A 26,238-nucleotide genomic window follows, 5' to 3' on the forward strand; every position below is an offset into this window, starting at 1 on the left:
TTTGATTTCATTCCCGGTTTTTATTGATCTCCGCCAAAGAATTCCCAAATTTCCCCCGGAATTCCCAAAGTTTTGATCCCAAAAATCCCCAAATCCCCAAAATTGATCCCAGAATTCCCAAATTTTTCTTGCAATTCTCCACCTTTTCCCCCCAAAATTCCCATTTTTCCCCCAAAATTCCCAAATTTTGAACCCAAACCCCCCAGAATTCCCAGATTTTTTCCAGAATTCCCAAATTTTTATCCCAAAAACCCCAAATCCCGAACTTTGATCCCAAAATCCCCAAAATTCCCAGGTTTTTTTCAGAATTTGGGAATTTTTATCCCAAAAAAACCCAAATCCCAAACTTTTATCCCTAAAACGCCCCAAAATTCCCATTTTTCTCTCAGAATTCCCAAATTTTGAACCCAAAACCCCCGGAATTTCCAGATTTTCCCTTGGAATTCACAAATTTTGATCCCAAAACTCCCCAAAATTCCCAGATTTTTCCCAGAATTCCCAGATTTCCCCCTGGAATTCCCAAATTTTGACCCCAAAAATCCCCAGAATTCCCAGATTTTTCCCAGAATTTGGGAATTTTCATCCCCAAAAACCTCAAATCCCAAACTTTGATCCCAAAAACCCCCCAAATTCCCAAATTTTCCCCCGGAATTCCCAAATTTTGATCCCAAAACCCCCAAAATTCCCGGATTTTCCCCCTGAATTCCCAAATTTTCCCCCAGAATTCCCAGATTTCCCCCAAAATTCCCATATTTTTCCCAGAATTCCCAGATTTTCCCCTGGAATTCCCGAATTTTGATCCCAAAACTGCCCAAAATTCCCAGATTTTCCCCCAAATTCCCAAATTTCCCCCCAAAATTCCCAGATTTCCCCCCAAACCCCCGGAATTCCCGGATTTTCCCGTTTTTTTGGGAATTGCTGGGATTCCTCAGCCGATTCCCGCCGGCGATTCCGGAAGGTTCCGCAGGGCCCGGAAGGCTCCGGCCAGGGAGAGGCTCCGGAACAGCTCCGAGTGCTCCGGGGGAGCCGCACTTCCCTCTGGAAAACAACGGGAAAAAAACATGGAATTCTGGGAAAAACACGGGGAATTCTGGGAAAAAAATCCCAGGGGATTGTGGGAAAATTCCATTGGAATTCCTGGAAAAATCCATTGGAATTTTGGGAAAAAAATCCCTTGGAATTGTGGGAAAAACCCTGAGAATTGTGGGAAAAATCCAAGGGAATTCCTGGAAAAATCCTTTGGAATTCTGGGAAAAAAATCCCAGGGAATTCCTGGAAAAATCCATTGGAATTGTGGGAAAAAAATCCCTTGGAATTGGGGGAAAATTCCATTGGAATTGTGGGAAAAAATCCAGGGAATTCTGGGAAAAAAATCCACAGGAATTGTGGGAAAAACCCTGAGAATTGTGGGAAAAATCCAAGGGAATTATGGGAAAAATTCCAGGGAATTCTGGGAAAATTCCATGGGAATTCCTGGAAAAATCCCTTGGAATTATGGGAAAAAATCCAGGGAATTCTGGGAAAAAAAACCCAAGGGAATTATGGGGAAAATCAAAGGGAATTCCTGGAAAAATCCCTTGGAATTCTGGGAAAAAAATCCACAGGAATTCTGGGAAAATTCCATGGAATTGTGGGAAAAATTCCAGGGAATTCTGGGAAAAAAATCCAAGGGAATTGTGGGAAAAACATCCAGGGGATTGTGGGAAAATTCCATGGAATTGTGGGAAAAATTCATGGAATTCTGGGAAAAAACCCTGGGAATTGTGGGAAAAACATCCAGGGGATTGTAGGAAAATTCCATGGGAATTCCTGGAAAAATCCATTGGAATTTTGAGGAAACTCCATGGGAATTGTGGGAAAAAAAATCCATGGAATTGTGGGAAAAAATTCCAGCGGGATTCTGGGAAAATTTCATGGAATTAATGGGAAAATCCCTTGGAATTCTGGGAAAAATTCCATGGAATTATGGGAAAAATCGAATGGAATTCTGGGAAAAATCCCTTGGAATTGGGGGAAAATTTCATGGGAATTTTGGGAAAAAAATTCCATTGGAATTGTGGGAAAAACTCCAGGGAATTCTGGGAAAAATTGGAATTCCTCCCCCAAAAAAATCCCTGAAAATTCCAAAAAAAAACCAAAACAAAAATTCCATCAAAATTCCCAAAAATCCTCTTAAAATTCCCAAAAAAATCCTTGGGAATTAAAAAAAAAAAATTCCCTCAGAATTCCCCAAAAAATCCCTGAAAATTCCCCAAAAAATCCCTGAAAATTCCCCAAAAATTCCCTGAAAATTCCCAAAAAATTCCCCAAAAATTCCCTGAAAATTCCCAAAAATTCCCTGAAAATTCCCAAAAAATTCCCTGAAAATTCCCAAAAATTCCCAGAACCCTCTGGAATTCCCAAAAATCCCTCAGAATCCCCAGAAAAAATCCTTCAGAATTCTCAAAAAAATCCCCCAAAAAAATCCCTTAAAATTAAATAAAAATCCCAAAAAAATTCCCAAAAATTTCCAAAAAAATTCCCAAAAATTCCCAAAAAATTCCCAAAAATTCCCAACCCCCTCTGGAATTCCCAGGAACCCTCTGGAATTCCCAAAAAATCCCTCAGAATCCCCCAAAAAATCCCAAAAAATTCCCAAAAAAATTCCGAAAAAACCCCTTAAAATTCAAAAAAATCCCCAAAAAATTCCCAAAAATCCCCAAAAAATTCCCAAAAAATTCTCAAAAAATTCCCAAAAATTCCCAGAACCCTCTGGAATTCCCAGGACCCTCTGGAATTTCCAAAAATCCCTCTGAATCCCAAAGAAAATCCCTAAAAATTCCCCAAAAAATCCCAAAAAATCCCTTAAAATTCAAAAAAAATCCCCCAAAAATTCCAAAAAATTTCCAAAAAAATTCCAAAAAATCCCAAAAAATTCCCAAAAATTCCCAGAACCCCCTGGAATTCCCAGGAATCCCTGAAAATTCCCCAAAATCCCTCCGAATCCCCCCAAAAAATCCCTCGGAATTCCCAAAAAATTCCAAAAAAATCCCTTAAAATTAAAAAAAAAATCTCCAAAAAATTCCAAAATATTCCCAAAAAATTCCCAAAAATTCCCAGAACCTTCTGGAACTACCAGACCCCTCTGGAATTCCCAAAAATCCCTCAGAATCCCCAAAAAAATCCCAAAAAATTCTCAAAAAAATCCAAAAAAAATCCAAAAAATATCCCAAAAAATTCCCAAAAATTCCCAAAAATTCCCAGAACCCTCCGGAATTCCCAGAACCTTCTGGAATTCCCAAAAATCCCTCAGAATTCCCAAAAAATTCCAAAAAAAATCCCAAAAAATTCAAAAAAAATCCCCCAAAAATCCCAAAAAATTCCCAAAAAATTCCCAAAAATTCCCAAAAAAATCCCCAAAAAAATCCCTAAAAATTCCCCCAAAAATCCCAAAAAATTCCCAAAAAAATCCCCAAAAAAATCCCCCAAAAATTCCCAAAAATTCCCAAAAATTCCCAGAAACTTCTGGAACTCCCAGACCCCTCTGGAATTCCCAAAAATCCCTCAGAATCCCCCAAAAAATCCCAAAAAAATCTCAAAAAAAATCCAAAAAAAATCCCAAAAAAATCCAAAAAAATTCCCAAAAATTCCAAAAAATCCCCCAAAAATTCCCAGGACCCCCTGGAATTCCCAGGAATCCCTGAAAATTCCCCAAAATCCCTCAGAAATCCCCCAAAAAATCCCAAAAAATTCTCAAAAAAATCCAAAAAAAATCCAAAAAAAATCCCAAAAAATTCCCAAAAAATCCCAAAAAAATTCCCAAAAAAAATCCCTTAAAATTAAAAAAAAAATCCCCCAAAAATTCCAAAAAATTCCCAAAAATCCCAAAAAATCCCAGGAATCCTCTGGAATTCCCAGGAATCCCTGAAAATTAAAAAACAAATTTCCCCAAAAAAATCCATCAAAATTCCCAAAAAAAACTCCCAAAAATTCCCCAAAAATCCCCAAAAATCCCCAAAAAATTCCCAAAAAATTCCCCAAAAATTCCCAGAACCTTCTGGAACTCCCAGACCCCTCTGGAATTCCCAAAAATCCCTCAGAATCCCCAAAAAATCCCCAAAAAAATCCAAAAAAAATCCCAAAAAAATCAAAAAAAAATCCCCCCAAAATTCCAAAAAATTCCCAAAAAATTCCCAAAAATTCCCAAAAATTTCCAGAACCCTCTGGAATTCCCAAAAATCCCTCAGAAACCCCCCAAAAATCCCAAAAAATTCCCAAAAAAATCCCCCAAAAAATCCCGAAAAATTCTCAAAAAAATCCCAAAAAAATCCCAAAAAATTTCAAAAAAAATTCCCAAAAATTCCCAAAAATTCCCAGAACCCTCCAGAATTCCCAGAACCTTCTGGAACTCCCAGACCCCTCTGGAATTTCCAAAAATCCCTCAGAATCCCAAAAAAATCCCTAAAAATTAAAAAAAAAATCCCCCCAAAATTCCAAAAATTTCTTAAAAAAATCCCAAAAAAATCCCAAAAAATCCCCAAAAATTCCAAAAAATTCCCAAAAAATCCCCAAAAAATTCCCAAAAAATTCCCAAAAATTCCCAGCCCCCTCTGGAATTCCCAGAACCTTCTGGAACTCCCAGACCCCCCTGGCACCGTCTCTCACCGGGGGTGGTGACGGTGACGTCGCTGGGGAGGCTCCGCAGGGGGTCCCGGTAGCGAAGCCGCGCTCGGAATTCCGGGAATTGCCGGGGGATTTTCCCGGGAATTCGGTAGCGGAAGCTCAGGAGGTTGAAGAGGGAATTGTGGGAGGGAATTCCTTGGATGAACTCGGAAAATTCCTCCTGGGAAAAGGGAAAATCGGGAATGTGGAGGGGTTTTTTTGGGAATTTTAGGGGAAAATTGGGGGTTTTAGGGGGAAAAATGGGAATTTTGGGGAGAAAATTGGGAATTTTGGGGAGAATTTTGGAAGAAATTTGGGAATTCTGGGAGGAAATTTGGGAATTTTGGGGAGAAAATTGGGAATTTTGGGGAAAAATTTGGGAATTTTGGGGAAAAATTGGGAATTTTGGAAGAAATTGAGGAATTTTGGGGAGAATTTGGGAATTTTGGGGAGATTTTGGGAATTTTTGGAGGAAAATTGGGAATTTTAGGGAGAATTTGGGGGGAAAATTGGGAATCTTGAGGGATTTGGGAATTTTAGGGTAAAATTTGGGGTTTTTGGGAGAAAAATGGGAATTTTTGGGGAAAAATCTGGGAATTTTGGAGGAAAATTGGGAATTTTAGGGAGAATTTTGGAAGAAATTTGGGAATTCTGGGAGGAAATTTGGGAATTTTGGGGAGAAAAGTGGGAATTTTGAGGGATTTTGGGGAATTTTAGGGAAAAATTTGGGGTTTTAGGGAGAAAATTGGGAATTTTGGGGAGAAATTGGGAATTTTTGGAGGAAAATTGGGAATTTTGGAAGAAATATAGGAATTTTGGGGAGATTTTGGGAATTTTGGGGAGAAAATTGGGAATTTTGAGGGATTTGGGGAATTTTAGGGAAAAATTGGGTTTTTAGGGAGAAAATTGGGAATTTGGAGGGGGTTTTGGGAATTTTAGGGGAAATTTGGGATTTTAGGGGGAAAAATGGGAATTTTGGGGAAAAAATTGGGAATTTTTGGAGGAAAATTGGGAATTTTAGGGAGAATTTGGGGGGAAAATTGGGAATTTTGGTGAAGAATTTGGGAATTTTGGGAAAAAGTTTGGGAATTTTGGAGGAAAATTGCGACTTTTGGAGAAAAAATTAGGAATTTTGGAAGAAATTCAGGAATTTTGGGGAGATTTTGGGAATTTTGGGGAAATTTTGGGAATTTTGGGGAGAAAATTGGGAATTTTGGGGAAAATTTTGGGAATTTTGGGAATTTTTGGGGAGAAAATTTGGGGTTTTTGAGAGAAAAAAGAGAATTATGGGGAGAAAATTGGGAATTTTGGAAGAAATTTGGGAATTTTGAGGGATTTTGGGAATTTTAGGGGAAAACTTGGGGGTTTAGGGAGGAAAATTGGGAATTTTGGGGAAAAATTGGGAATTTTTGGAGGAAAATTGGGAATTTTGGGGAGAATTTGGGGGGAAAATTGGGAATTTTGGGGAAGAATTTGGGAATTTTGGGAAAAAGTTTGGGAATTTTGGAGGAAAATTGGGACTTTTGGAGAAAAAATTGGGAATTTTGGAAGAAATTCAGGAATTTTGGGGAGATTTTGGGAATTTTGGGGGGAAAATTGGGAATTTTGAGGGATTTGGGGAATTTTAGGGAAAAAATTGGGTTTTTAGGGAGAAAATTGGGAATTTTGGGGAGAAAAATGGGAATTTTGGGGAAGAATTGGGAATTTTTGGAGGAAAATTGGGAATTTCAGGGAGAATTTTGGAAGAAATTTGGGAATTCTGGGAGGAAATTTGGGAATTTTGGGGAGAAAATTGGGAATTTTGAGGGATTTTGGGGAAAAAATTTGGGGGTTTTGGGAGAAAAATGGGAATTTTGGGGGAAAAATTGGGAATTTTTGGAGGAAAATTGGAAATTTTGGAAGAAATTCAGGAATTTTGGGGAGATTTTGGGAATTTTGGGGAGAAAATTGGGAATTTTTGGAGGAAAATTGGGAATTTTGGAAGAAATTTGGGAATTTTGGGGAGAAAATTGGGAATTTTGAGGGATTTTGGGGAATTTTAGGGAAAAACTTGGGGTTTTAGGGGGAAAAATGGGAATTTTGCTGAAAAAATCTGGGAATTTTGGGGAAAAATTTGGGAATTTGGGGGAGAAAATCTGGGAATTTTGAGGGATTTTTGGAATTTTAGGGGAAAACTTGGGGGTTTAGGGAGAAAAATTGGGAATTTTGGGGAGAAAATTGGGAATTTTTGGAGGAAAATTGGGAATTTTAGGGAGAATTTGGGGGGAAAATTGGGAATGTTTGAAGAAAATTGGGAATTTTGAGGGATTTTGGGAATTTTGGGAAAAATTTGGGAATTTTGTCAGAAATTTTGGAAATTTTGGGACAAATATGGGAATTTTGTCCGAAATTTGGGAATCTCAGACAGAAATTTGGGAATTTTGTCAGAAATCCGGGAATTTGAGCAGAAATTTGGGAATTTTGTCACAAATTTGGGAATCTCAGACAGAAATTTGGGAATTTTGGGCAAAATTGGGTGGTTTTGGGGCAGAAATTTGGGAATTTGAGACAGAAATTGGGGAATTTTGGGACAAATATGGGAATTTTCGGCAGAAATTTGGGAATTTGGGGAGAAATTTGGGAATTTGTGGAAAAATTTGGGAATTTGGGCAGAAATTTTGGAATTTGAGCAGAAATTTGGGAATTTTGTCCGAAATTTGGGAATCTCAGACAGAAACTTGGTAATTCAGGGCAGAAATTTGGGAATTTTGTCAGAAAATTGGGATTTGGGGGCAGAAATTTGGGAATTTTGGGACAAATATGGGAATTTTTGTCAGAAATTTGGGAATTTGGGCAGAAATTCAGGAATTTTGGGCAAAATTGGGTGGTTTTGGGGCAGAAATTTGGGAATTTTGTCAGAAATTTGGGAATTTGTGGAAAAATTTGGGAATTTGGGCAGAAATTTTGGAATTTGGGCAGAAAATTGGGATTTGGGGGCAGAAATTTGGGAATTTTGGGACAAATATGGGAATTTTGTCAGAAATTTGGGAATTTTGTCCGACATTTGAGAATTTGAGCAGAAATTTGGGAATTTTGTCCGAAATTTGGGAATTTGAGACAGAAATTTGGGATTTTTGTCCAAAATTTGGGAATTTTGTCCGAAATTCGGGAATCTCAGACAGAAATTTGGGAATTTTGGGCAAAATTGGGTGGGTTTGGGGCAGAAATTTGGTAATTCAGGGCAGAAATTTGGGAATTTGTGGAAAAATTTGGGAATTTGGGCAGAAGTTTAGGAATTTGGGCAGAAAATTGGGATTTGGGGGCAGAAATTTGGGAATTTTGGGACAAATATGGGAATTTTGGGCAGAAATTTGGGAATCTCAGACAGAAATTTGGGAATTTTGGGCAAAATTGGGTGGGTTTGGGGCAGAAATAGGGGAATTTTGTCAGAAATTTGGGAATTTTTGTCAGAAATTTGGGAATTTTGGGGAGAAATTTGGGAATTTTGGGGAGAAATTTGGGAATTTGAGACAGAAACTTGGGAATTTTGTCAGAAATTCGGGAATTTGAGACAGAAATTGGGGAATTTTGTCCAAAATTTGGGAATTTTGTCTGAAATTCGGGAATCTCAGACAGAAATTGGGGAATTTTGGGCAAAATTGGGTGGGTTTGGGGCAGAAACTTGGGAATTTGGGCAGAAATTTGGGAATTTCAGGCAGAAATTTTGGAATTTGGGGCAGAAATTGGGGAATTTTGTCCGAAATTTGATAATTCAGGGCAGAAATTGGGGAATTTTGTCCGAAATTCAGGAATCTCAGACAGAAATTTGGTAATTCAGGGCAGAAATTTGGGAATTTGAGCAGAAATTTGGGAATTTTGTCCGAAATTCGGGAATCTCAGACAGAAATTGGGGAATTTTGGGCAAAACTGGGTGGGTTTGGGGCAGAAACTTGGGAATTTGGGCAGAAATTTGGGAATTTGAGGGAGAAATTTGGGAATTTGAGGGAGAAATTTGGGAATTTTGGGGAGAAATTTGGGAATTTTGTCCGAAATTTAGGAATCTCAGACAAAAATATGGGAATTTTGTCAGAAATTCGGGAATCTCCGACAGAATTTGGGGATTTCTGCGTCGCTCCCCCCTGCCCCCGTATCCAAACCCCCCTGAGATCCCGAATCCACGGGGAGAATTCCCGGGATTCCCGGGCTCACCCGGAGCTGCCGGAGCTGCTCCCTGCGAGCCACGAAGGCGTTGAGGTGCTGGAACAGAAGCACCAGGAACTCCCGGAGCTGTCGGGGCAGGAAGCGCCGGGCCAGGAGCTGCAGGGGGATGAAGGGAGGGATGGAATGGCGGCGGATGCGGAAATCCGGGAATTCCGACACTTCCAGCCAGAAGGAATCCAGGAATGAGCCCTCGAAGGATGTGTGGAAGGAGAAGGAAATTCCGGGATGGGAGAAATTCCCGCTGATTCCTGCGAGAGAAAAGGGGAAACGGGAATGAGAGGGGGGGAAAAATCTGGGAAAAGTCCAGGAAAAATCCGTGAAAAATCCGGGAAAAGTCCTGGAAAAATCCGGGAAAAGTCCAGGAAAAATCTGGGAAAAATCTGGGAAAAGTCCAGGAAAAATCTGGGAAAAGTCCTGGAAAAATCCGGGAAAAGTCCAGGAAAAGTCCTGGAAAAATCCGGAAAAAATCCGGGAAAAGTCCAGGAAAAATCTGGGAAAAATCTGGGAAAAGTCCGGGAAAAATCCTGGAAAAATCCGGGAAAAGTCCAGGAAAAATCTGGGAAAAGTCCTGGAAAAATCCGGGAAAAATCTGGGAAAAGTCCAGGAAAAATCTGGGAATAATCCAAGAATTATCTGGGAATTTTCTGGGAATTTTTTTGGGATTTTTTGGGGAATTTTTTGGGATTTTTTGGGGAATTTTTTTGGAATTATCTGGGAATTGTTGGGGATTTTTTTGGGAATTTTCTGGGAATTTTTTGGGATTTTTCTGGGATTTTTTTTGGAATTTTCTGGGAATTATCAGGGAATAATCTGGGAATTTTCTGGAAATTATGCAGAAATTTTCTGGGAATTTTTTGTCATTTTTTTTTTAATTATCTGGGAATTTTCTGGGAATTATCTGGGAATTTTCTGGCAATTTTTGGGAATTTTCTGGGAATTATCCAGGAATAATCTGGGAATTTTCTGGGAATGTTTTTGGAATTTTCTGGGAATTTTTTGGGATTTTTTGGGAAATTTTCTGGGAATAATCTGGGAATTTTTGGGGATTTTTTTTAATTATCTGGGAATTTTCTGGGAATTTTCTGGGAATTTTGGGGGATTTTTTTTGGAATTTTCCTGGATTTATCCAGGAATAATCTGGGAATTTTCTGGGAATTTTCTGGGAATTATCAGGGGATTTTCTGGGAATTATCTGGGAATTTTGGGGAAATTATCTGGGAATTTTTTGGGATTTTTCTGGGAATTATCTGGGAATATTCTGGGAATAGAGCCAGGAAAAATCTGGGAATGAGCCGGGAATTATCCAGGAATTATCTGGGAATTTCCTGGGGATTTTCTGGGAATTACCCAGGAATTATCTGGGAATTATCCAGGAATAATCCAGGAATTACCTGGGAATAATCCACAAAAAATTCCCCCCAGAATTCCCAAATTTCCCCCAGAATTCCCCCAGAATTCCCAAGTTTCCCCCAGAATTCCCAAATCTCCCCTGGAATTCCCCCAGAATTCCCAAATTTCCCCGAGAATTCCCAAATTCCCCCCAGAATTCCCAAGTTTCCCCCAGAATTCCCAAATCTCCCCTGGAATTCCCACAGAATTCCCAATTTCCCACCCAGAATTCCTAAATTTCCCTGGGAATTCCCAGATTTCCCAAAGAATTCCCCTGGAATCCCCAAATTTCCCCCAGAATTCCCCCAGAATTCCCAAATTTCCCTGGGAATTCCCTAGTAATTGCCCCAGAATTCCCCCTGGAATTCCAAATTTTCCCCCAGAATTCCCAATTTTACCCCAGAATTCCCAAATCTCCCCTGGAATTCCCACAGAATTCCCAATTTCCCACCTAGAATTCCTAAATTTCCCTGGGAATTCCCAAATTTCCCCCAGAATTCCCCCAGAATTCCCAAATTTCCCTGGGAATTCCCAAATTTCCCAAAGAATTCCCCTGGAATCCCCAAATTTCCCCCAGAATTCCCACTTCTCCCCCAGAATTCCCATGGAATTCCCAAATTTCCCCCAGAATTCCCCCAGAATTCCCAAATTTCCCCCAGAATTCCCAAATTTCCCCCAGAATTCCCAAGTTCCCCCCAGAATTCCCCCCAGAATTCCCCCAGAATTCCCCCCAGAATTCCCAAATTTCCCCCAGAATTCCCAAGTTTCCCCCAGAATTCCCAAGTTTCCCCCAGAATTCCCCCAGAATTCCTGAATTTCCCCCAGAATTCCCAAATTTCCCCCAGAATTCCCAAATTTCCCCCAGAATTCCCCCAGAATTCCCAGATTCCCCCAGAATTCCCAAATTTCCCCCAGAATTCCCAAATTTCCCCCAGAATTCCCAAATTTCCCCGGAATTCCCGTGCAATTCCCGCTCTCCCCCCCTCCCCTCTCACCGGTGAGCCGGAAAACCCGGAGCAGATCCCGACAGCTCCGGATTTTCCACTGCAGCACTTCCCGCGGCTCGGGAGGATCCGGATCCTGGGGAACTCCGGGTTTTCCCTACAACCAAAAAAAACCCCAGGGAAAAATAATAAAATATAAAAAAAAAACATAATAAAATAATAATTCCAATTTTTTGTGGATTATTTTTTTTTATTTTGGGGGGGAAAATCCCTCTAGAATTGTTGTGGGGGATTTTTTTGGGGTTGGGAAAAATCCTGGTTGGATTTGGGGGGGTTGAGGGGATTTTAGGGAATTTTTGGGAGTTTTTAGAGGGGGGAAGGAGGAAAAGTGGAAAAATAAGGGATAAAAGGAGGGAAAAAGGGAAAAAGGGGGAAAAAGAGAAAAAAAGGGGGGAAAAAATGGTGGAGAAAAGGAAAAAAAATGAGAAAAAAGGAGAAATAATGAGGGGAAAAAAAGGAAAAAAGGGAAAAGAAGGGGAAGGAAAATCCTTGAGGAAAAAAAGAGGAAAAAAAGGGAAAAAAGGGGAAAAAAGGACAAATAACGAGGTAAAAAAGGGAAAAAAAGGGGAAGGAAAATCCTTGAGGAGAAAAAGGAGAAAAGAGGAAAAAAAGGGGGAAAAAGGACAAATAATGAGGAAAAATAATGAGGAAAAAAGGGGGAAAAAAGGACAAATAAAGAGGAAAAAAGGGAAAAGAAAGGGAAGGAAAATCCTTGAAGAGAAAAAAGAGAAAAGAGGAAAAATTGAGGGAAAAACGAGGAAAAAAGGGGGAAAAAAGGAGAAATAATGAGGGAAAAAAGGGGGAAAAAAGGAAAAGAAAGGGAAGGAAAAACCTTGAGAAATAAAAGAGGAAAAGAGGAGAAAAAAAGGGGAAAAAGGACAAATAATGAGGGAATAAAGGAAAAGAAAGGGAAGGAAAATCCTTGAGAAAAAAAGGAGAAAAGAGGAAAAAAAGGGGGAAAAAGGACAAATAATGAGGAAAAAAATGAGGAAAAAAGGGGGAAAAAAGGACAAATAATGAGGGGAAAAAGGGAAAAGAAAGGGAAGGAAAATCCTTGAGGAGAAAAAGGAGAAAAGAGGAAAAAGGGGAAGAAAATTAAGAAAAATTGAGGGAAAAAAAGAGGAAAAAAGGGGGAAAAAAGGAGAAATAATGAGGGAAAAAAAGGAAAAAATGGAAAAGAAGGGGAAGGAAAAACCTTGAGAAAAAAAGGAGAAAAGAGGAAAAAGGGAAAAAAAAAGAGGGAAAAAAAAGGAGGAAAAAAAGGGGAAAAAAGGAGAAATAATGAGGGGAAAAAGGAGGAAAAAAGGGAAAAGAAGGGGAAGGAAAATCCTCGAGGAAAAAAAGAGGAAAAGTGGAAAAAAAGGAGAAAAAAAGGGGAAAAAAGGAGAAATAATGAGGGGAAAAAAGGAGGGAAAAATGAAAAGAAAGGGAAGGAAAATCCTTGAGGAGAAAAAGGAGAAAAGACGAAAAAAAGGGGGAAAAAGAAAAAAATTGAGGAAAAAAAGGGGGAAAAATGGGGAAAAAAAGGACAAATAATGAGGGAAAAATGGAAAAGAAGGGGAAGGAAAATCCTTGAGGAGAAAAAGGAGAAAAGAGGAAAAAAAGGGGGAAAAAGGACAAATAATGAGGAAAAATAATGAGGAAAAAAGGGGGAAAAAAGGACAAATAAAGAGGAAAAAAGGGAAAAGAAAGGGAAGGAAAATCCTTGAAGAGAAAAAAGAGAAAAGAGGAAAAATTGAGGGAAAAACGAGGAAAAAAGGGGGAAAAAGGAGAAATAATGAGGGGAAAAGGAGGAAAAGATGGAAAAGAAAGGGAAGGAAAATCCTTCAGAAAAAAAAGAGGAAAAGAGGAGAAAAAGGAGAAAAAAAGGGGAAAAAAGGACAAATAATGAGGGGAAAAAAGGGAAAAGAAAGGGAAGGAAAATCCTTAAGGAAAAAAAGGAGAAAAGAGGAAAAAAAGGGGGAAAAAGAAAAAAATTGAGGAAAAATAATGAGGAAAAAAAGGGGAAAAAAAGGAGAAATAATGAGGGGAAAAAGGAGGAAAAAAGGAAAAGAAAGGGAAGGAAAATCCTTGAGGAAAAAAAGAGGAAAAGAGGAAAAAAAGGAGAAAAAAGGGGAAAAAAAGGAAAAATAATGAGGAAATAAAGGAGGAAAAAAGGGAAAAGAAGGGGAAGGAAAATCCTTGAGGAAAAAAAGGAGAAAAGAGGAAAAAGGGGAAGGGAAAAAGGAAAAATGGAGGGGAAAAAAGAGGAAAAAAAGGGGGAAAAAGGAGAAATAATGAGGGGAAAAGGAGGGAAAAATGGAAAGGAAAGGGAAGGAAAATCCTTGAGGAGAAAAAGGAGAAAAGAGGAAAAAGGGGAAGGAAAAAAGGAGGAAAAAAGGAAAAAAGGGGGAAAAAAGGACAAATAAAGAGGAAAAAAGGGAAAAGAAAGGGAAGGAAAATCCTTGAAGAGAAAAAAGAGAAAAGAGGAAAAATGGAGGGAAAAAAACAGGAAAAAAGGGGGAAAAAAGGACAAATAATGAGGAAAAAAGAGGAAAAAAAGGGGAAAAAGGAGAAATAATGAGGGGAAAAAAGAGGAAAAAAGGGAAAAGAAGGGGAAGGAAAATCCTTGAGGAGAAAAAGGAGAAAAGAGGAAAAAGGGGAAGGAAAAAAGGAAAAATGGAGGGGAAAAAAGAGGAAAAAAAGGGGGGAAAAGGACAAATAATGAGGAAAAAAAGGGAAAAAAAAGGAGAAATAATGAGGAAAAAAAGGGAAAAGAAGGGGAAGGAAAATCCTTGAAGAGAAAAAAGAGAAAAGAGGAAAAATTGAGGGAAAAACGAGGAAAAAAGGGGGAAAAAAGGAGAAATAATGAGGGAAAAAAGGGGGAAAAAAGGAAAAGAAAGGGAAGGAAAAACCTTGAGAAATAAAAGAGGAAAAGAGGAAAAAAAGGAGAAAAAAAGGGGAAAAAAGGAGAAATAATGAGGGAAAAAAGAGGAAAAAAAGGGGAAAAAAGGACAAATAATGAAGGAAAAATGGAAAAGAAGGGGAAGGAAAATCCTTGAGGAAAAAAAGAGGAAAAGAGGAAAAAGGGGAAGGAAAAAAGGGGGAAAAAGGAAAAAAGGGGGAAAAAAAATAATGAGGGGAAAAAAAAGCGGGAAAAGAAGGGGAAGGAAAAACCTTGAGAAAAAAAAGGGGAAAAAAGGAAAAAAGGGGAAAAAAAGGAGAAATAATGAGGGGAAAAAGGAGGAAAGAAGGGAAAAGCAGGGGAAGGAAAAACCTGGAGGAGAAAAAGGAGAAGAGGGAAAAGGGGAAGAAAAAAAAGAAAAATGGAGGGAAAAAAAGAGGAAAAAAGGGAAAAAAAAGGAGAAATAATGAGGGGGAAAAAGGGAAAAGAAGGGGAAGGAAAATCCTTGAGGAGAAAAAGGAGAAAAGAGGAAAAAGGGGAAGGAAAAAAGGAGGAAAAAAGGAAAAAAGGGGGAAAAAAAGTAATGAGGGGAAAAAAAGGCGGGAAAAGAAAGGGAAGGAAAAACCTTGAGGAAAAAAAGGAGAAAAGAGGGAAAAAAAGGGGGAAAAAAGGACAAATAAAGAGGAAAAAAGGGAAAAGAAAGGGAAGGAAAATCCTTGAAGAGAAAAAAGAGAAAAGAGGAAAAATGGAGGGAAAAAAACAGGAAAAAAGGGGGAAAAAAGGACAAATAATGAGGAAAAAAGAGGAAAAAAAGGGGAAAAAGGAGAAATAATGAGGGGAAAAAAGAGGAAAAAAGGGAAAAGAAGGGGAAGGAAAATCCTTGAGGAGAAAAAGGAGAAAAGAGGAAAAAGGGGAAGGAAAAAAGGAAAAATGGAGGGGAAAAAAGAGGAAAAAAAGGGGGAAAAAAGGACAAATAATGAGGAAAAAAAGGGAAAAAAAAGGAGAAATAATGAGGAAAAAAAAGGGAAAAGAAGGGGAAGGAAAATCCTTGAGGAGAAAAGGAGACAAAGAGGAAAAAGGGGAAGAAAAAAAAGGGAAAAAACAGGAAAAAATGGGGAAAAAGGAGAAATAATGAGGAAAAAAAGGGGGAAAAAGGAGAAATAATGAGGGGGAAAAGGAGGAAAAAAGGGAAAAGAAAGGGAAGGAGAAGAGGAAGAGGGCAATTCCCTGTGGAAGCTTTTCCCTCACCGCCTGCTGCAGTTTTTCCTGGAGCTGCCGGCGGCGCTGCCGCAGGTGCCGGATTTTGGAGAGCAGGAACTGGCGGCGCTCGTGGCGGCGCTCGCGCTGCTCCTGCTGCACGGCTGCACGGCGAGCCCGGAGCTCCAGCCACTCCAGGTGAGCCAGGAGACCTGGGGGATGGGAATGGGGGAATTCTGGGGGGGTTTGGGGCGAGCCCGGAGCTCCAGCCACTCCAGGTGAGCCAGGAGGCCTGGGGAATGGGAATGGGGGAATTCTGGGGGGTCTGGGGATTCTGGGGGGGTTTGGGGGGAAATTTGGGGATTCTGGGAGGGGTTTGGGGGGAAATTTGGGGATTTGGGGGGAAATTTGGGGATTTGGGGGAGAAATTTGGGGATTCTGGGGGGTTTGGGGCGAGCGCGGAGCTCCAGCCACTCCAGGTGAGCCAGGAGGCCTGGGGGAATGGGAATGGGGGAATTCTGGGGGGTTTGGGGGGAAATTTGGGGATTCTGGGGGGGTTTGGGGCGAGCCCGGAGCTCCAGCCACTCCAGGTGAGCCAGGAGGCCTGGGGGATGGGGGAAAGGGGGATTCTGGGGGGTTTGGGAATTCTGGGGGGTTTGGGGATTCTGGGGGATTTGGGAATTCTGGGGGGTTTGGGGATTCTGGGGGGGTTTGGGGCGAGCCCGGAGCTCCAGCCACTCCAGGTGAGCCAGGAGGCCTGGGGGAATGGGGGAATTCTGGGGGGGTTTGGGGATTCTGGGGGGGTTTGGGAATTCTGGGGGGGTTTGGGGATTCTGGGGGGGTTTGGGAATTCTGGGGGGGTTTGGGGATTCTGGGGGGTTTGGGGCGAGCCCGGAGCTCCAGCCACTCCAGGTGAGCCAGGAGGCCTGGGGGATGGGAATGGGGGAATTCTGGGGGGTTTGGGGATTCTGGGGGGTTTGGGGATTCTGGGGGGTTTGGGGCGAGCCCGGAGCTCCAGCCACTCCAGGTGAGCCAGGAGGCCTGGGGGAACGGGGAAAAGGGGAATTCTGGGGGGGTTTGGGGGGAAATTTGGGGATTCTGGGAGGGGTTTGGGGGGAAATTTGGGGATTCTGGGAGGGGTTTGGGGGGAAATTTGGGGATTTGGGGGGAAATTTGGGGATTCTGGGGGGTTTGGGGCGAGCCCGGAGCTCCAGCCACTCCAGGTGAGCCAGGAGGCCTGGGGGAACGGGGAAAAGGGGAATTCTGGGGGGTTTGGGGGGAAATTTGGGGATTCTGGGGGGGTTTGGGGATTCTGGGGGGGTTTGGGGATTCTGGGGGGGTTTGGGGATTCTGGGGGGTCTGGGGATTCTGGGGGGGTTTGGGGATTCTGGGGGGTTTGGGGCGAGCGCGGAGCTCCAGCCACTCCAGGTGAGCCAGGAGGCCTGGGGGATGGGGAAAGGGGAATTCTGGGGGGTTTGGGGGGAAATTTGGGGATTCTGGGGGGAAATTTGGGGATTCTGGGGGGGTTTGGGGATTCTGGGGGGGTTTGGGGGGAAATTTGGGGATTCTGGGGGGGTTTGGGGCGAGCCCGGAGCTCCAGCCACTCCAGGTGAGCCAGGAGGCCTGGGGGATGGGAATGGGGGAATTCTGGGGGGTTTGGGGGGAAATTTGGGGATTCTGGGGGGGTTTGGGGGGAAATTTGGGGATTCTGGGGGGGTTTGGGGGGAAATTTGGGGTTTTTGGGGAAAAAATTGGGAATTCTGGGAGGGATTTGGGGGGAAATTTGGGGATTTGGGGGGCAAATTTGGGGAAAAAATTGTGAATTTTGGGGGGAAATTTGGGAATTTCGGGGAGAAATTTGGGGATTTGGGGAGAAATTTGGGGATTCTGGGAGGGTTTGGGAATTCTGGAGGAGTTTGGGGATTCTGGGGGGTTTGGGGGGAAATTTGGGGATTCTGGGAGGGGTTTGGGGGGAAATTTGGGGATTCTGGGGGGTTTGGGGGGAAATTTGGGGATTCTGGGGGGGTTTGGGGATTCTGGGGGGTTTGGGGCAAGCCCGGAGCTCCAGCCACTCCAGGTGAGCCAGGAGGCCTGGGGGAAACGGGGAATTCTGGGGGGGTTTGGGGGGAAATTTGGGGATTCTGGGGGGTTTGGGGGGAAATTTGGGGATTTGGGGGGGAAATTTGGGGATTTGGGGGGAAATTTGGGGATTTGGGGGGAAATTTGGGGATTTGGGGGGAAATTTGGGGATTTGGGGGGGAAATTTGGGGATTCTGGGAGGGGTTTGGGGGGAAATTTGGGGGTTTGGGGGGGAAATTTGGGGATTTGGGGGGAAATTTGGGGATTTGAGGGGGAAATTTGGGGATTTCGGGGAGAAATTTGGGGATTCTGGGGGGGTTTGGGAATTCTGGGAGGGGTTTGGGGAGAAATTGGGGATTTGGGGGAGAAATTTGAGGATTCTGGGGGGGTTTGGGGGAAATTGGGGATTTGGGGAAAAAACTGGGAATTTTGGGGAAAAAATTGGGAATTCTGGGAGGGATTTGGGGGGAAATTTGGGGATTTGGGGGGCGAATTTGGGGAAAAAATTGGGAATTTTGGGGGGAAATTTGGGGATTTGGGGGAAATTTGGGGATTTGGGGGGGAAATTTGGGGATTTGGGGAAGAAATTTGGGAATTTTGGGGGGAAAATTTGGGGATTTGGGGGGAAATTTGGGGATTTGGGGGGAATTTGGGGAGAAATTTGGGGATTTGAGGGGGAAATTTGGGGATTTGGGGGGGAATTTGGGGATTTGGGGAGAAATTGGGGATTTGGGGAAAAAATTGGGAATTTCGGGGAGAAATTTGGGGATTTTGGGGGGGAAATTTGGGGTTTTGGGGAAAAAATTGGGAATTTCAGGGAGAAATTTGGGGATTCTGGGAGGGATTTGGGGATTTGGGGAAGAAATTTGGGAATTTTGGGGGAGAAATTTGGGAATTCTGGGAAGAAATTTGGGAATTCTGTCAGGGATTTGGGGATTTGGGGGAGAAATTTGGGAATTTTGTGAGGAATTTGGGAATTTTGGGAAGAACTCTTGTCAGGAAAGGGAAAAATTTGGGAATTTTAAGAAAAATTTGGGGATTTGGGGTAAAAATTGGGAATTCTGGGGAGAAATCTGGGAATTATGGCAGGAATTTGGGGATTTGGGGGAGAAATTTGGGAATTCTTGGAAGAATTTGGGTATTTGGGGGACAATTTTGGGAATCTGGGGGAGGAATTTGGGGATTCTTGGAGGAATTTGGGAATTTTGGGAAAAAAATGGGGAATTCTGACAGAAATTTGGGAATTTGGGGGAAAAAATTGGGGATTTGGGGTAAAAACTGGGAATTTTGGGAGGAAATTCGGGGTAAAAATTGGAATTTGGGGAGAAATTTGGGAATTCTGGCAGGGATTTGGGGATTTGGGAAGAAATTTGGGAATTTTGGAAGGAAATTGGGGTAAAAATTGGGATTTGGGGGAGAAATTTGGGAATTCTGGGAGGAAATTTGGGGGTTTGGGGTAAAAACTGGGAATTTTGGGAAGAAATTTAGGAATTCTGGAAAGAATTTGGGGAGAAATTTGGGAATTCTGGGAGGAATTTGGGGGTTTTAGGGAGAAATTTGGGAATTCTGAGAAGAATTCCTGCATGCAAAGGGAAAAATTAGGGAATTTGAGGAGAAAATTGGGAATTTTGGGAAGAAATTCCTGCCTAGAAGGGGAAAATTTGGGGAATTTGGGGAGAAAATTGGGGATTTGGGGAGAAATTTGGGGATTTGGGGAAGAATTCCTGCCTGGAAAAGGTGGGAGAGGGGAGAAATTTGGGAAAATTTGGGAATTTTTAGGAACTCACCATGTGAAAAATCCCTTTTCTCATCCTTTTCCTGCTCTTCTTTCCCGGGGTCCATCCCTGAGGAATTCCTGAGGAATCCCAAGGATTTGGGGTTGGAAAAAATGGGAAAAAAATCCGTTAATTCTGCATAAATTTGGGGATTTTTAAGGGGAAAAGGGAATGAAAAATATCCCAATAATTTTCGAAATATTTGGGGAATTTTCAGGAGGAAAAGGGGATGGAAATGGAAAAAATTCCTGTTAATTTTCCTTAAATTTGGGAAGTTTAAGAGCAGCAAAGGCGGATAGGGAAAAAAAAAAAAAAAAAAAAAAGTTAATTTTACGTAAAATTGGGAATTGTTTTATGAGGAAAAAGGACTGGGAAAAAAACCCCGCTAATTTCCAATAAATTTGGGATTTTTTCAGAAGGAAAACAAGGTGGGAATCCGGGAATGGGAGGGATTTTGGGAATCAATACCGAGAAAATGACACTGAGGATCGCAAAGGAAACGGACAGGAAACACCCCGAGCGGTGACAGCGAAGATAAGAAGAAGGACAGCGATTCTCCCAATAAATTATCCCAAGGAATTTTATCCCAAAGAATTTTATCCCAAAAATTCCCCTCCGAGACCCCAAATCCCACCCTGAGGGCTCCGCTCTCACCTCAAGTTTCCCGCCTTTGCGGCACCGGAAGTGCGTCATCACGCAGCTCTCCGTTCCGTACAACATGGCGGCGCCCTGCAAGCTCCCGGCAGCCCGCGCGGTTCCGTACGGCAACATGGCGGCGACGCTGGTGCAGTACGTGGTGCTCCGCGGGGATCTGGCGCGGCCTCCCCGCTCGTGGCCGCTCGGTGCCGTGGTGGCTCAGGGCTGCCACGCGGCGCTGGCCGCCGTTCACGGTTACCGGGAGCATCCCGACACCGGAGCGTACCTGGAGCTGGGCGCCGCCATGAGAACCGTGGTGCTGGAGGTAGCGGCGCCGCCGCGGGGCATGATGGGAGCTCCGCGCTGAGGGGGACCCGGGCGCCATTTTGGGGGGGGCGGAGATGGAGCGGGAATCGGGAAAAAAATCCTGGTTTTTCCCCCCAAATCCCAATTTTTTATCCCATAATTCCGATTTTTTATCCCATATCCCGGTTTTTTCCTTGCAAAATCCCGATTTTTTTCCCGCCATTAAAACCGCGGTGCTGGAGGTAACAGCGCCGCCGCGGGGCATAACGGGAGCTCCGCGCTGAGGGGAAGCCGGGCGCCATCTTGGGGGGGGGCGGAGAAGGATAGGGAATCCGGGAAAAATCCTGATTTTTCCCCTCCAAATCCCGATTTTTTCCTAAAATCCCCACATTTTCCCCCAAATCCCGTTTTTATCCTTGCAAAATCCCGATTTTTTTTCCCCGCTATGAGACCCGCGGTGCTGGAGATAGCGCGGGTCATTGATGGGAGCTCCGCGCTGAGGGGAAGCCGGGCGCCATCTTGGGGGGGGCGGAGATGGCTCCGGATTTTGCGGAAAATCAGGAAAAAATCCTGATTTTTTCCCCCCCAAATCCCGATTTGTTTCTCCAAAAATCCCGATTTATTTCTCCTAAAATTCCATTTTTTTCTCCCAAAATCCCGATTTTTTTTCCCGCCATGAGAACCGCGGTGCTGGAGGTAGCGCGGGTCATTGATGGGAGCTCCGCGCTGAGGGGGAACCGGGCGCCATCTTGGGGGGGGGCGGACAAGGCTCGGGATTTTTTTGGAAAATCGGAAATTAGGAAAAAAAATCTGATTTTTTTTCATCCCAAACCCCGATTTTCTTTCAAAATCCTGATACTTTTACCCAAAATCCCGATTTTTTTTCCCGCCATGAGAACCGTGGTGCTGGAGGAAGTGAGGGGCATGATGGGAGGGGAGAAATCGGGATTTTGTGGGAAAAAAAAATCGAGATTTTGTGGGAAAAAAATCGAGATTTTGTGGGAAAAAATCGTGATTTTGTGGGAAAAAATCGGGATTTTGGGGGGAAAATCGGGATTTGGAGAAAAAATCGTGTTTTTTTGTCGAAAAAAAGCGGGATTTCGTGGAAAAAATCCCGAAGGAATTTCAAATCCAGATGGATTTGGGGGACACACCCATCATCGGGAATGCTCCAACCCACGATTTCCAAAGGCTTTCCCAATAAAAATTCCCTAAAATTCCACGCTTCCCTCTTTCAATCCCAACTCTTCACAATCCTCGGAATGAAAAAAAGGCTAAAAAAAAATCACAAAACCAACCAGATAAGAGATTTAAAAAAATAAACGAAAAATCAGCAGGGGGTGGGAAAATCAGCTCGGGTTTGGGAATAACGAAAATTCCTGGAAATAATTCCAATTTTTAATTTTTTTTTTGGCTCGGCAGGCTCCGGATGAGAATTCCCTGCTGGATTTGGCGGAATCGCTGAAGGAAAAAGGCGTCGAACACCGGCTTTGGATGGAGAATCCTGAGGGAATTCCCACGTGTTTGGCGCTCAGGCCTTATCCCAAAAATCAGGTGCAACAACACCTCAGGAAATTCAAACTCCTCAAATGACTCCATCCTGATTTTTCCAGGTTTTTTTTCTTCCTTCAAATCTGGGAATTTTGGAGGTGAATTTTGGCGTTTTCGGGATGAGGAATTTTGTGGGTTTTAAAGTTGTTGTTTTTTTTTTCTTCACGAGTGGAATTTGTGGTTTTTTTTTGTTGTTGTCGGGGATTTTTTTGGGGGGTTGGGAAAAATCCTGGTTGGATTTGGAGGGGGTTGAGGGGATTTTAGGGAATTTTTGGGAGTTTTTAGAGGGGGGAAAGGAGGAAAAGTGGAAAAATAAGGGATAAAAGGAGGGGAAAAGGGAAAAAGAGGGAAGGAAAAAAGAAAAATAGGAAAAAAGGGGAAAAAAAAGGGAAAAAAAAGGAGAAATAATGAGGGGAAAATGAGGGAAAAAGGGAAAAGAAGGGGAAGGAAAATCTTTGAGGAAAAGAGGAAAAAAAAGGGGGGAAAAGGACAAATAATGAGGAAAAAAGCAGGAAAAAAAGGGAGAAAAAAGGAGAAATAATGAGGGAAAAAAAGGAGGAAAAAATGGAAAAGAAGGGGAAGGAAAATCCTTGAGGAAAAAAAGGAGAAAAGAGGAAAAAGGAGAAGGAAAAAAGGGAAAAAAGAGGAAAAAATGCGGAAAAAAGGACAAATAATGAGGGGAAAAATGAGGGAAAAAGAGAAAAGAAGGGGAAGGAAAATCCTTGAGGAAAAAAAAGGAGAAAAGAGGAAATAGGGAAGAAAAAAAGAGGAAAAAAAGGAGAAATAAAGGAGGAAAAAGGAAAAGAAGAGGAAGGAAAAAAAATAAGGAAAAAAATCCCAAATTTCCTTTAAGATTCCCATTTTTTTTCCCCTCCATCCTAAACTGGGAAATTTGATTTAGGTGGAATTTTGGGAAGAAATTCCCAAAAATCCCTGGGAATATCCAAAATTTGGAGCCACCCGAGGGCAGGAATTCGCTCAGGATGGGATTTGAGGTTTTTTCCCACCCAGAATTCCTGGAATTTGGGTGATTATTCCCAAATTCCCGTGGATTTGGGATGGTTTTCCCTCTTTTTTCCCCATTTCCAGCCTTCATTTTACGGATGCCGATTCTTGGGGATTTTTCTAAGGGAACTGAAATCCCAAAAAACAGCAAATCCCTGCATCCCATCCCAACTTTTCCAATGGAATTCCCCATTTTCCAGCCCCAAAAATTAAATTTCCCATTTTTTTCCCCCCTAAATTTTTCCCTTTCCCACCTCCCAAAACAACAAAATTTTCCAAATTTCGGATTTCTCTTTTTTCTTTTTTCCATTTTTTTTTGCCCAAGAAATTTTCAAAGGAGAAAAAAAAAAAAAAAAGATTAATTAAAATAATTAAAATTCCCATAAAAATTCCACCCTGGGAATTCCAAACCAGAAAGAAAAAAATAATAATAATAATAAATTGAATTTCATTCCAAAGGGGAAAAAAAAAACCAAAAACCACCCCCCAAAAAAATAAATTAAAAAAAATAAAAAAGCGCTTTTTCCCGACAAACAATTCCATTATTATTCTTTTATTATTATTATTATTATTAATTATTATTAATTATTAATTATTATTTTTAAATATCCAAAGCTACTCCAGCTGTTAAACACAATCCAAGCAGGGAAGAAAAAAAAAAAAAAAAAACCCAAAATTTTTTTTATTTTTATTTTTTTTTCCTCTTATTTTTTTAATTTTCCCTTTCCCCTCCCCCACCCCCCCACAAATCCTTTTCCAGAATTTTCCATCTTTTCCCTCAGAAAAAAAAATTTTATCTACAAGATCCCCTCCCCCCTCCCATTTTTTTTTTAAATTTTCCATAAAAATTATTGCGGATTTTCCCGATTTTTGTCATTTTTTTTGTCATTTTTTTTGTATTTTTTTGTCATTTTTTTTGTCATTTTTTTGTCATTTTTTTGTCATTTTTTTGTCATTTTTTGGTCATTTTTTTATCCTTTTTTTTGTCATTTTTTTGTCATTTTTTTATCATTTTTTTGTCATTTTCCCCCCCCTCTTTCCTTGCACTTTACACCAGGAATTCCTCATCCCACGGAATTCCAGAGGGACGGGGAAAAAAAAAAAAACCACGGAAAAAAAACTGGGTCCAAACATTCCAATTTTTTTTTCATTTTTTTTTTCCTTTTTTTTTTCATTTTTTTCCTAATTTTTTTTGGAAAAAAAAACCAAAAAAAAAACACCCAAACTTGACAAATTCCATTTTTTTTTGTTGCTAGAAAAAGCTGATTGTACTCACGAGCCTAAAGGGAAAAAAAGGGGGGAAAAAAAACCCCAAAAAATAAAAAAATTTTGGGAATTCCAGGGCGGATTTAACCGGAAAAAATAAAAAAAAATTTGGGATTTTTCCCGTAGAATTCCGGATTTTTTCCAGGTTTTTTTTTTTCTCATTTTTGGGTTTTTTTGTCCTTTTTTTTGTTGTTTTTTTTTACTCCGTGCCCCGCGTCAGATCCAGCTGAGACTGAGCTTCCTCTTCCTCTTCCTCTTCCTCCTTTCCTGGCGTTTTCCTGGGAATTCTGGGAGCCGGGAATGGGAAATTATTTTTATGAAATAAAAAAATGTGTTTGGGATGGGCCTGGAGGTGTTGGGAAAATGGGGAAAATGGGGAAAAATGGGGAAAAATGGGGAAATGGGGAAAATGGGGAAAAATGGGAAAAATGGGGAAAAATGGGGGAAAATGGGGAAAAATGGGGGGAAATGGGGGAAATGGGAAAAAATGGGGGGAAATGAGGAAAATGGTGAAAAATGGGAATAAAAGGTTGAAGAAAAGTGGGAAAAATGGGGAAAAAAGGTTGAAGAAAAGTGGGAAAAATGGGGGAAAATGGGAAAAAATGGGGAAAATGGGAAAAAATGGGGAAAAATGGGAAAAATGGGGGGAAATGGGGAAAATGGGAATAAAAGGTTTAGGAAAAATGGGGAAAAAAGGGGAAAAATGGGGAAAATGGGGGAAAATGGGGAAAAAATGGGAATAAAAGGTTGAGGAAAAATGGGAAAAATGGGGGAAAATGGGAAAAAATGGGGAAAAATGGGGAAAAATGGGAAAAATGGGAATAAAAGGTTGAGGAAAATGGGGAAAAATGGGGAAAAATGGGAAAAAAGGAAGAAAATGGGAAAAAGGGAATAAAAGGTTGAAGAAAAGTGGGAAAAATGGGGAAAAAAGGGAGAAAAGGTTGAGGAAATGGGGAAAAAATGGGAAAAATGGGAATAAAAGGGGGAAAAGAGGGAAAAATGGGAATAAAAGGTTGAGGAAATGGGGGAAAATGGGGAAAAATGGGGGAAAATTGGGAAAAATGGGGAAAAAGGGAGAAAATGGGAAAAAAGGGGAATAAAAGGTTGAAGAAAAGTGGGAAAAATGGGGAAAAAAGGGGGAAAAATGGGGAAAAAAGGGAGAAAAGGTTGAGGAAATGGGGAAAAATGGGGAAAAAATGGAGAAAATGGGGAAAAAGTGGGAAAAAATGGGGAAAAATGGGAATAAAAGGTTGAGGAAATGGGGGAAAATGGGGAAAAATGGGAAAAAAGGGAGAAAATGGGAAAAAAGGGGAATAAAAGGTTGAAGAAAAGTGGGAAAATGGGGAAAAAAGGGGGAAAAATGGGGAAAAAAGGGAGAAAATGGGAAAAAAGGGGAATAAAAGGTTGAAGAAAAGTGGGAAAAATGGGGAAAAAAGGGAGAAAAGGTTGAGGAAATGGGGAAAAAATGGGTGAAAATGGGAATAAAAGGGGGAAAAGAGGGAAAAATGGGAATAAAAGGTTGAGGAAATGGAGAAAAGGGGAAAAAAGGGGGAAAAATGGGAATAAAAGGTTGAAGAAAAGTGGGAAAAATGGGGAAAAAAGGGAGAAAAGGTTGAGGGAATGGGGGAAAATGGGGAAAAATGGGGGGAAATGGGGAAAATGGGAATAAAAGGTTGAGGAAAAATGGGAAAAATGGGGAAAAAAGGGGGAAAAATGGGGGAAAAATGGGAATAAAAGATTGAGGAAAAGTGGGAAAATGAAGGAAAATGGGAAAAATGGGGAAAATGGGATAAAAGGTTGAGGAAATGGGAAAAGGGGAAAAAAGGGGGGAAATGGGGAAAAATGGGAAAAATGGGAATAAAAGGTTGAGGAAAAATGGGAAAAATGGGGAAAAAAGGTTGAAGAAATGGGGAAAAATGGGGGAAAATGGGAAAAAATGGGGAAAATGGGAAAAAATGGGGAAAAATGGGAAAAATGGGGGGAAATGGGAAATGGGAATAAAGGTTTAGGAAAAATGGGGAAAAAAGGGGAAAAAAGGGGGAAAAAATGGGGGAAAAATGGGAATAAAAGGTTGAGGAAATGGGGAAAATGGGGAAAAATGGGAAAAAAGGGAAAAATGGGAAAAAAGGAATAAAAGGTTGAAGAAAAGTGGGAAAATGGGGAAAAAAGGGAAAAAAGGGAGAAAAGGTTGAGGAAATGGGGAAAAAATGGGGAAAAATGGAATAAAAGGGGGAAAAGAGGGAAAAATGGGAATAAAATGTTGAGGAAATGGGGAAAAAATGGGGGAAAAATGGGAATAAAAGGG

The 26,238-nt window shown here is 41.4% G+C and overlaps 2 protein-coding genes across 6 annotated transcripts in view; one reads left to right on the top strand and one right to left on the bottom strand.

Annotated features, from left to right (window-relative positions):
- CENPO (centromere protein O) lies at positions 1–19,912 on the bottom strand. Of its 2 annotated transcripts, XM_086875414.1 has the most exons (7): positions 19,824–19,912; positions 19,182–19,249; positions 15,367–15,527; positions 11,226–11,331; positions 8,830–9,089; positions 4,645–4,822; positions 1–1,038 (listed from the first exon to the last, which is right to left on the bottom strand). In XM_086875414.1, the coding sequence occupies exons 2-7, from the start codon at positions 19,234–19,236 to the stop codon at positions 929–931; spliced, it is 870 nt and encodes a 289-aa protein (XP_086731540.1). In that variant the 5' UTR covers positions 19,237–19,249; positions 19,824–19,912; the 3' UTR covers positions 1–928. The 2 variants fall into 2 exon arrangements, with proteins under 2 accessions (XP_086731540.1, XP_086731541.1); XM_086875415.1 differs by lacking the exon at positions 19,824–19,912 and having other exon boundaries at positions 19,182–19,495.
- PTRHD1 (peptidyl-tRNA hydrolase domain containing 1) overlaps positions 19,888–26,238 on the top strand; it is an 8,400-nt gene continuing 2,049 nt past the window's right edge. For 2 of the 4 annotated variants that reach the window (XR_015282631.1, XR_015282632.1), the window contains exons 1-2: positions 19,888–20,130; positions 21,534–21,760. Coding sequence is in view for 2 of the 4 variants with exons in the window: in XM_023924167.2 (XP_023779935.1) it covers positions 19,888–20,130; positions 21,534–21,704 (414 nt within the window). In the remaining 2 variants the exon portion in view is untranslated. The remainder of the gene's footprint in view (positions 20,131–21,533; positions 21,761–26,238) is intronic. The other 2 variants (XM_023924167.2, XM_023924168.2) reach the window with 1 other exon arrangement.

This window comes from Cyanistes caeruleus, chromosome 2, assembly GCF_971803275.1.
Source record: "Cyanistes caeruleus chromosome 2, bCyaCae1.hap1.1, whole genome shotgun sequence".
NCBI classification, from domain to species: domain Eukaryota; kingdom Metazoa; phylum Chordata; class Aves; order Passeriformes; family Paridae; genus Cyanistes; species Cyanistes caeruleus.